General features: G+C 48.2%; 1 protein-coding gene across 1 annotated transcript; it reads right to left on the bottom strand.

Annotated features, from left to right (window-relative positions):
* Positions 1–6,447: 6,447 nt before the first annotated feature.
* On the bottom strand, positions 6,448–8,624 carry LOC119363445 (probable xyloglucan endotransglucosylase/hydrolase protein 8). The gene is made up of 4 exons (XM_037628799.1): positions 8,370–8,624; positions 8,160–8,260; positions 7,824–8,026; positions 6,448–7,242 (listed from the first exon to the last, which is right to left on the bottom strand). Exons 1-4 carry the CDS (start codon positions 8,572–8,574, stop codon positions 6,831–6,833), a joined length of 921 nt encoding a protein of 306 aa, XP_037484696.1. The 5' UTR covers positions 8,575–8,624; the 3' UTR covers positions 6,448–6,830.
* Positions 8,625–10,330: the final 1,706 nt, after the last annotated feature.

Consider the following 10,330-nt stretch of genomic DNA (forward strand, 5'->3'; position numbering starts at 1 on the left):
AGTCTTCTATCTCATATCTTCATAGTCCAACAGTCCGGCATATGCATATAGTCCGCCTGTCCGAGGACCCCTTAATCCGAGACTCCCTCAGTCACGAAATCACATAACTCATATAATACAATATCGTCATCGAACGTTAAGCGTGCGGACCCTACGGGTTCGAGAACTATGTAGACATGACTGAGACACCTCTCCGGTCAATAACCAATAGCGTAACCTAGATGTCCATATTGGCTTCTACATATTCTACGAAGATCTTTATTGGTCAAACCGTTATGACAACATACATTATTCCCATTGTCTATCGGTATGTTACTTGCCCGAGATTCGATCGTCGGTATCTTCATACCTAGTTCAATCTCGTTACCGGCAAGTCTCTTTACTCGTTCCATAATACATCATCCTGTAACTAACTCATTAGTTACTTTGCTTGCAAGGCTTCTTATGATGTGTATTACCGAGAGGGCCCAGAGATACCTCTCCGATACTCGGAGTGACAAATCCTAAGCTCGATCTATGCCAACTCAACAAACACCTTCGGACATACCTGTAGAGCATCTTTATAATCACCCAGTTACATCGTGACATTTGATAGCACACAAAGCATTCCTCCGGTATCCGGGAGTTGCATAATCTCATAGTCGAAGGAACATGTATTTGACATGAAGAAAGCAATAGCAATAAAACTGAACGATCATAATGCTAAACTAATGGATGGGTCTTATCCATCATATCATTCTCCTAATGATGTGATCCCGTTATCAAATGAAAACTCATGTCCATGGTCAGGAAACCTTAACCATCTTTGATCAACGAGCTAGTCAAGTAGAGGCTCACTACGGACATGGTGTATGTTTATATATTCACACATGTATTTAGGTTTCTGATCAATACAATTCTAGCATGAATAATATACCTTTATCATGAATAAGGAAATATAAAATAACAACTTTATTATTGCCTCTAGGGAATATTTCCTTCTGGAAGGAAAGCGGTGGCTTATCGAGGAAGGAGGGGGGAGGAGGGCGGCGGCAATGCGATGATGACGGTGGGAGGAGAAAGAGGCGGAGTGAGGGAGTGAATAGAGGGAGTGAGAGGGCCGACGGGCGAGAGAGGGATAAGGGTGCCTTAGTAATAGCGTGGGGCAAGGGCCCGCGCTACTGCTAAGCCCATTAGTTGTAGCGCATGCCACACCCAACACTGCTCCTAGGCCGGGGAGCTGGGCCCGTGTATCTACAGTAGCAGTGCGGGTGATGGAGCCCGTGCTACTACTAAGGGGCTTAGTAGTTGCGCGGGCCCGTGCCCCGATGCTACTACTATTGAGCCTCTAGGGGAACGGTGGGGACCACTTAGCAGTAGTGCGGGTGTGGTGGGCCCGTGCTACTACTAATGTCCACCTGCAGCGTAGGGCTTCAGCCCGCGCTACTGCTAAGTAACAGTTGCGTGGTGCATTTACCCCACAACGTCGTTTTCCTTAGTTTTGCCCACTTGAAGCAACTCTTCGAACGGTGACCAAGTGGTGCCCAAATCTCTAAGCAAGTAAGTGTGTTCAACATTTGGTCGGATATGCTCGATGTTTTGGTCATTTGACCAGATATGCTCTATGTTTTGGTCATTTGGTCGGATCAAATAGGCTCATTGTTGACAATGTTTTATACTTTGTAGCCTTCCTGTGCATGCAATTTGTTCTTGAAGTTGGATAAGAAGAACTTTGTCCTCATCCATTGTTGGTTGAAGTTAAATGGCAACCTAAGTGAAATGTATTTATTGCCTCCTCCTCTAAGACCGTCGACATCGGCACCGAGGAAGAAACGAGTGATTCAACCGACCCAACCAAAAAGTTGCCGAAGAAGGTTAGGAGAGGCTTACGGGTAAGAAGTGGAGGAGGATAAGGCGAAGCAAGAATGGGTGGCGGCCAAGATGATGGTTGGCGAAGGAGGAGGCATATCTCTAGAGCTTCAACGTCAAGGAGGCGTGTAAGGCCGAGAGGTTTAATATGTAGATGACGGCGACCAAGGAGAAGCTCAACCTTGAAAAGAAGAGGTCATCCTCGAATAGAAGAAGCTTCATATCGCAACCACTTTGAAGGAGGAGAAGATGTTGACATTAAAGATAGATGATTTGGATAACGATACAAAAATGATTGTGCAAGCCATCCATTTCAAGATGTTGAGGCGGCAAAAGGATCAACTACAAGCGGAGAAGCAGGCGGCCACAAACACGGCGATCGAGAAGGCAGCGGCGGAATGAGTGATGAAGCTCGAATTGCCGCTTCGATAGGGCAATTTTTTGGGCGCGTCGTGGGATTGATATTTTTCTATGATTGGATATGTAAAATCTATGCATACTTGCCTCTTTTTAGTTGTGATTGTGCGCTATGTGATCGGGGGTGTGTTTGGTTGCATTCTCATCTCAGCATAGTTGTTTCCTCTTCGTGCATGCTCATCTCAGCACCCCTCTTCATGCATGCTCTCTTCATACATGCTCCTAGTGTATTTGTGTTAAGCTAGTGTGGATTCATGCACGCTTCATATACTCTATCGAACACCCAAAAGTGAACGGAGAAAGAAACTTTTGGATTCATGTACCCTACCAATCGGAGACATTTGAGTTTCCAATTAATTACATCTCCACGGGCATTTAGAGAGCAATTTTGAATGGCGGGCTCTCGCATCACCCTCCGCAGACTGGTCTCACGGATGGATGTAGTGTGGGTCTACGTTGATGCCCTGATTCCTTAAAATATTTCGAGGCCACGAGTATACCTGGCCATACCTCGGGCCGGGCCTAGCTAAGCCTGACGCAAAAAATGCAGGCCCGAGCCCGGCCTAGCCCGGTCCGGCCATCAGGCCTGTTTTCTGGACCCAAGCCCGGCCCGAAACACGTAAAAGTCCGTCGGGCTCCGGGCCGGCCCGGCCCGACCTTCAGAAAAATGCAAAAACGATGGGCCCGAGCCCGGCCCAGGAGCCGTGTCGGGCCGGGCCGGATCGGGTTTTTTCGGGCCGGGCCGGGCTTCCCGTGGCCAGGTATAGCCACGAGAGTCGTCCGTGGACCAAATCACTTCGGCACAATGGAAATTTGGGATTTCAACGGAGCGTCCATATCCATCTTGTAATTTTGTTTATATAATCAAATCATCTCTACCGGTGTGGACCATCCGACCGGGAGCAGCGGAATTCGTGTCCCTCCGCGTCCGCGGTCACTTTAGCCGTTGAAAGGTAGCCGCATGCTTTTTGGATTCTTCCTTCTTTATTTAGTCCTTATCGATCTCAGTCTCACACATGCAGATGCTCGTCCAGTAGCCTTTTCCTTTTCTTTTCTCCTCTCCTTTCGTGGTTCGTGTTTGCCAAATTTCCCCAGCAGAGACACGAAAGGAATCTCGTCATTTTACAGCGGGGGCCGGACAGACCATCCAGCCAGCCAGATCTGTGGCAGGAACCACTATTTTTGTTTTTCTGACAAGCATGTCGAACGAGATGAGATCTCAAGGCCGAATTCACTGTTTTGACTTTTTTTGTAAACTTTAGCACGATTTGACCTCTGTTTGAGAAAAATTCTCGATCTGATCCTTTTCCTACCGACATCGTCTTTGGCGGTAGGTTAACACGGCCTACCGCCGAGGGCTACGACGGTAGGACTTGACGGTGCCGTGATGTTGAAAGACTTGACGGTGCCATCGTCTTTGGCGGTAGGGTGTCGAAGATATAAAGAGCGTGTCGTGTATATCAGTCCAGAAAGTTTCTGGTGGTGAGTTGGCTAGGGTGTGCAAGCATGCTTCTGCTGGTCTTGGGTTTGAGCCTTCACAAGGCCATTTTTTTTGTTAATTTTTATTTCGCCTAGTAAAAAGATAAAGAAGTTGTCCAATTAATGTTAAGTTATGGATTGTTGGTAAAAACAATTTTTAACTTATTTGTTCATATAAAATTTCCACAAAGATGTAAACGAATATAGATCTGCAAATATGTAGGCTGAAGCTCAGTCTTGAAAGTGTATTTACCGACATCTTTTGCATTTTCTTTGATGTAGCAATTCATATGACTGGACTAATCTGTGACTGGAAGTCCAGTTAATTAGCTATTAATCTCTAATCTTGAAATGACTTGTTTGTATTTATCCAAGTCTTGAAATAACTTTGTTGAAAGACTTGAGCTTAATATACAGCCAAACTTAGAGCTTGTTATTAGAAAAGACTTGAGCTTAAGCACGTTAACTGTGATCCTAGTTTGATGTTGGGTTGTCAATACGGTTGAAATTTACAGAAATAGACTTGTTTTCATTATGGGAAGGCCAATACTGTCTCCTGTGTTGTTGTCTTGTGGTTTGAGCTCATCGCTGCTAGAAAAATTGTAGGAGATGTACGCTTGTGAGGCCATTTTTTTTTTTTGCTGAAGAAAAAATAAACAAGTTGTCCAAACCATATGAATTGCATCAGCAAAGAAAATGCAAAAGATGATGGTAAATACACACCCTAGCCTGAGCTTCAGCCTAGATATATGCACATCTATATTCGTTTGCATCTTTCCGCAAATTTTATAAAACAGTTACAGATAAGTAAAAAAATGTTTTTACCAACAATCCATATCCTAACATTAATTGGACAACTTGTTTATTTTTTACTAGGCAGAATGAAAATTAACAAAAAAAACATCTTTCCGCAAATTTTATAAAGCAGTTACAAATAAATAAAAAATTTGTTTTGACCAACAATCCATATCCTAGCATTAATTGGACAACTTGTTTATTTTTTACTAGGCAAAACAAAACTTAACAAAAAAAAACATCTTTCCACATGCCACACGCTCTTTATATCTTTTACACCCTACCGTCAAAGACTGTGGCGGTAGGGTGTTTTCAACATCACGGCACCGTCAGGTCCTACCGCCATAGCCCTTGGCGGTAGGCTGTGTTAACCTACCGCCAAAGACGATGACGGTAGGAAAAGGGTAAGATCGAGAATTTTTTTCGAACCGAGGTCAAATCACGCTAAAGTTTATAAAAAGGGTCAAAACAGTGAATTCGGCCAGATCTCGACGTGTGCGTTTCGCCCATGCCTGCCTCTGACACGCTTTCATTTTTTTTATCTGCTGCCACCCTGAAAATAGTGAAAATTGACAAATCCAGCCTTTTTAATACTTAGCACAAAAATGAACCTGATCCAATTTCTTTTTCAAATAAATAACCCGCATTTGCACGACGCCTGGGCAGGGGCGCCCGTGGCAGGGCCATGACACCCCAGCCAAAGCGTCATGCTGTCTAGTCATGTGGGCTATTTTGTGACATTTTTTGGATCACGATCAAATTTTTTTTACGAGAAATTTACAATCTATTTATCTTCAATCATTACAGTACAAAGAACAATAAAAGTAATAAAAATTACAACAATGTTAGTGGACCACCTAGCGACGACTACAAGCACTGTAGCGAGCCAAAGGCGCGCCGCCGTCATCGCCCCTCCCACACCGGAGTCGGGCAAACCTTGTTGTAGTAGACAGTCGAAAAATCGTCGTGCTAAGACCCGATAGGACCAGCGCACCAGAGTAGCAGCCATTGCCGATGAAGAAAGTCGTAGATCAGAAGGATCAAACCTATAGACACCTAAACGAAGACGACAGAAGACCAGATATAAATAGATCCACCTAAGACCAGCACCTACCGAATCCCACAAGACCAGACATGTCTTCACACGCCCTCTGACGATGCTAGACGCACCATCGGAACGAGAATAGAATGTGGGAGACATTATTCCTACTAAGGGACATAGCCGCCGCCACACAGCCCCAATCAAGACGCTAACTCTAACAAGAACGAGAATGGGGTCCCTCCCGCCAGTGGGGGGCCGAGATCATCCACGCCTCCATGGCCTAGAGGCCATCGGAGATGGGACAGACTGGCGGGAGGAGAAATCTTGTTGTACTTTAAACAACGACCGCAATATGTGCAGAACAACGGATCATGATCATGTGCTAAAGTTTTAGAAAAGGGTAAGCTTTATCCACTATCATGCGAAATGCGACTCAACCTAGCTCAGATGATTAGATTCTTTGTGCTGGTACCAGTCCATCAGGTTCGAATCTAGACTTGACACTAATGCTCACATTTTTCTAAATTTATTATAGACTTATAGGCGATGTTTGTTAAGGGAAAGAAGACATCCCCGTCAACTGTGAAGGCGCCTGTGGTGATTTCATCAATCTCAAAATGTGATATCGGGCCAGTATCTCAGAGGTGCTCATGAGATAGTGTGTGCGTGCATGAGTTCATAGAGGCAAATGTATGCGTGTTTATATGAGCAACTTGCATGTGTACCGTGCTAAATTTTTTAGAGAGAAAACAAATGGTTAACACCATCGAAGGGGCACCTTCTAATCTGCATTGCAATCCATATATTTTTCTAAGGATGCGTAGCGAAGCAAAGTCCAAAACACATTGTACGCTATTCAAAGAAATACCTAAAGAAGATAAAAACAAAACACAGTAACACAGGTGAGAAGTCCAAGCCGATTATCATGCGTATACGTGGGACCATTACTACCAAGTTTTGGCCCATCCATGCTCGTGTCGTGGAGCATGGAAGGCATCGGAACAAAAATCCATCATTTTCCTCCGAAAGGGCTACCACTCACATGAGAGTGCAGCCACCCGGCCAATCAATGCCGCATCACCATACACATGCACATCCGCATGTGCATCTCATCATCACAAAACAAGAGAAGAGAAAAGAAAAGAAGAAGAAAATCCATCCACCAATTGATAGCTACACCACGTACTCGACCCCCCAAAAAAGAATCATGCATGTGAAGCGAGAGCCAGGAGGGCCCATCCATCAGGAGCTAGCTAGTCTTGGTCCTGAGCGCGCACTCCTCCGGCACGGTCGGGAACCTCTTGCGGTCGTCGCAGTAGTCGTATATCACGAGGTTCCTGGACACCCAGCCCGAGTCCCGGCGCTGGCCGTCGTCGAGCGCCCACGCCGGCGGCTGGTCCCACCAGCTGTTCCCCGTGGCGGCCGCGCACGCCGGCGGGGCCGGGCCGGACGCCCAGGCGCAGGCGTCGGCGGTGAAGTCGCTGTAGGAGGAGACGAAGGGCCCCTTGGTCCAGTCCGTCTTCTCCAGGCCCCCGCGCGTGGCCCAGTCGTCGGCGTTCCAGATGCTGGAGAAGACGTACATGGGCTTCATGATCGGGAAGAATTTGTTGGGCTTGTCCGAGTTGCGGTACTCCCTGATGGGCACCTTGTCCACGAAAAACCTGCAAACGTACATACAATATCAACATCAAAGACAAGTTGGCAAGTGCAATCGGATCTCGATCCCAGTATAGTACAGCGCGCTGGGCTATTCAGCAACCACGGAGATGTGCGCCCACACCGCTGTATACTAGTACTATTGTCTAGTAGGAGTATATGTTGCCGCAGTTTGGAGTGCAGGATCGAGCTGAAAGTTTCTCTCTCAGCAGTACGCAGTACTACGTCCGAGGCAGCCGAGAGAAGGGAGGGAGGGGGCGGCATGTGGGTTGAGCGAGGCGGTACAGTGTGCAAACAGTGCACGGCGGCGCGCATTGTTTGGTCCAAACAGGGTGCGTGCACGTACCAAGAGCTAGTTTTGCTACTCTGCGGCCGGGAAGGGTCGGGTCCAGCCAGTGGGTATCTATCTATCTATCGGAGTGACCCAAATGCAGGGGTGAGTGGGTGGATCCATTCAATTCAACTGCCCCCGCACCTACTAAATCCGGCAGCCCCACTCCCCCACCCCAGATTACACACACTACTGGCGCAATCGGAGTTGAAAGCTTAATTGCAGTTGCAGCAAAGGAGTTGATGGCGGGCTTACACGATCTGCTTGGGGTTCCAGAGGATGGAGTAGCTGTGGAACTCGGCGGTGGGGTCGAACCACAGCGAGTGCCGCATCTCCCGCCCGCCCACGCCGCTGCGGTACACGTTCGTCTGGATGATGTACGGCTCGCCGGTGCGGTTGCCCAGGAACTCGAAGTCCAGCTCGTCGCGCTCCGGCGCTGCGTCAAGGTCCGAGCACATCTGATGATGATCAAACGCACGCAGTCCATTCACGTCAGTTAGTTTTGTCTCTCCATCCAGTTGGATTTACTACTGGTCTGGTCGGCGCTGCTGCCGGGCTGGGAATGGGGTCCTGGATAGTACTAGTACGTACGTAGTAGGCGGTGACGACGCCGGCGGAGTCGTTCCCGACGAGCTTGAGCTTCATGCTGAACCACCCGAACAGGTACTTCTGCTTCGTCTGGAACCCAACGCCTGGAAGAAGAAGAACCAATCAATCAAAGAGAAGCTACTTTAGATAAGAGATGACGATCCTAATGCATGCGCCAACCAATGGGGATGGATGGATGGTGTCGACGTTTACCCGTCTTGTTGTCGAGGGAGAGGTACCACGTCTGGCCGTCGGGGGAGGTCTTGACGTGGTCCTCGGCGCCGGTGATGTCGAAGTTGTCCCCGAACGACGGGGTCGCCGCCGCATCAGCACCCTGGAACTGGAGCTGGAAGCAGCAGCAGCAAGAAGCTGCAATGGCGGCGCACGCCAGGAGAGCGCCGACGCAGGGACGCCCCATCGCTTCCCCCTCCACAAGACAACCCCAAGAGGAACGAAGACACTGTATCGCCGACGACGAGTGGGGAACGGGGAACGGCAAAAGGCCACAAACAGGCACAGCAGTGGGCTGTGGAAGAGCGTGCTAATGCTTTGGTCCGGGGCAAAGCACAAGGCACAGGACACAGCTTTCTTATAGACTAGAGGGTGCTTTCATGGTTTAAGCTGCTGTTTGTTTTAAAGTAAGGCAGAAGCTGCATTTGTTTTCTGCGCTTTGGTTGCGTCCTACACTTGGGTTGAAATCGCACCGTTGCGTTGCGGCCGCCTCTGATGATTTTTTTTACTCTACTTGTGTAGTATTTATCACACTGGCTCTCTGCGTTTACCGCAGGGCAGTAGTAGGAGTACTTTATACATAATACTACTCCAGGGCACGGCACTGGTTGCCACAGACGACGAGCTTCAGATCTAGCACTAGTATCCAGCTGCAGCTCGTGGCTGTCACATGAAGATAGTATCATGTTCATCTGGCAAGCGGATTAATTGCGGCTATGTGAGGTCTTGAGAGTTGTGCTCTGCCACCGTCGTGCCGAGTGATGGGGCCATAAAAACAGAGGAGGATTTGCAGTGGTAACCGGGTGACACTGTGTGCTGCGCAGACTTGCAGCGGGACATGTACGGTAATCAAACGATCGACAGGAAGTCTTAACACGCTGCGAGCCCTCTGTGAGTGAGGTTCATCAACCAATCGTCGAGAGTTGAGACCAGACAGAGGCATGTGTGTCTCATGTAACAGTGAAGTCTACAACTTTGGAGTGCATCTCGTCAAATGTTGGTGATGGGAATCTTATCAAGATTTGACGAGCGGCGTCAGGCGATAGAAAACTCAACCGGGATCCATGGGAGGTGGTGAGACGGGGCCGAAACCAACGGAAAGAGGGGGTCGGCAGCGCAACTGTAACCCGGGGTTTCAGGCTCCTGTCCACGGTAAAGTTCGCGATGGACAACTTTTGACTCACTCAACCGTCCAACAACACTGGCGTCCGTTTTCTCAGGAAAATCGTATCGATAAAGAAAAGAGGCTAGCCAGGACGGCGCCTCTGCAAACGGGCTGAGCGCACCCCCCAATGCTGCTAGCTGGGCCGGCCCATGTATTGTCTTTTTTTTTAAACATTTAAAAAAGTGCGCAACCGGAGTTCAAACTAGTTTTTTTTTTAAACAAGGCAAAAGACTTGCTATTTCATTGAATAAGAAGAGGTTTCGGAAAGGACATCGTCAAGCGGCGGAAAAACAAAACAATTACTCTGGCGGCATTACATTATGCAAATGCTTAGCGTCCGCAGTGGCCCAAATAGAAACTTCCTCTTCGATGCGTCGCATGACAGTCACCACCGGCGCCGCTTTGCTCCTGAAGACACGAGCATTCCTTTCATTCCAGATCTCCCATCCCACAAGTAGTAACAGGGAAGACATGGCCTTCTTCAGGAGTGTGTTATCAGAGAAGACCGCATCCCACCAAGATATCACCGAATCGAACAGGAGCCACGGGGCCGTGGGGATAACAAGCCCCAGCCATGAGAAGACTGCATTCCAAATCCGGACAAAGAAAGGACACTTGAAGATCAGGTGTGCTGCAGATTCTTGCACCTGACTGCAGAGTGGGTATTTGTCACAATTTGGCCATCCTCTCCTCTAAAGCCTATCAGTCGTCCAAACTCTGTTTTGGATAACAAGCCAGGCGAAAAATTTGCATTTGGGGGAGCCCACGCCTTCCAGAC

Source organism: Triticum dicoccoides, chromosome 2B (assembly GCF_002162155.2).
Source record: "Triticum dicoccoides isolate Atlit2015 ecotype Zavitan chromosome 2B, WEW_v2.0, whole genome shotgun sequence".
In the NCBI taxonomy this organism is placed as follows: domain Eukaryota; kingdom Viridiplantae; phylum Streptophyta; class Magnoliopsida; order Poales; family Poaceae; genus Triticum; species Triticum dicoccoides.

What these genes read in the sequence shown, in the direction of transcription:
- LOC119363445 (XM_037628799.1), bottom strand. Translation starts at nt 8,574, where the DNA reads ATGGGGCGTCCCTGCGTCGGCGCTCTCCTGGCGTGCGCCGCCATTGCA. An exon ending in CTCCCTCGACAACAAGACGG is followed by an intron (nt 8,261 to 8,369) that starts GTAAACGTCGAC and finishes TTCTTCTTCCAG; the next exon opens with GCGTTGGGTTCCAGACGAAG. An exon ending in GCGTCGTCACCGCCTACTAC is followed by an intron (nt 8,027 to 8,159) that starts GTACGTACTAGT and finishes GATCATCATCAG; the next exon opens with ATGTGCTCGGACCTTGACGC.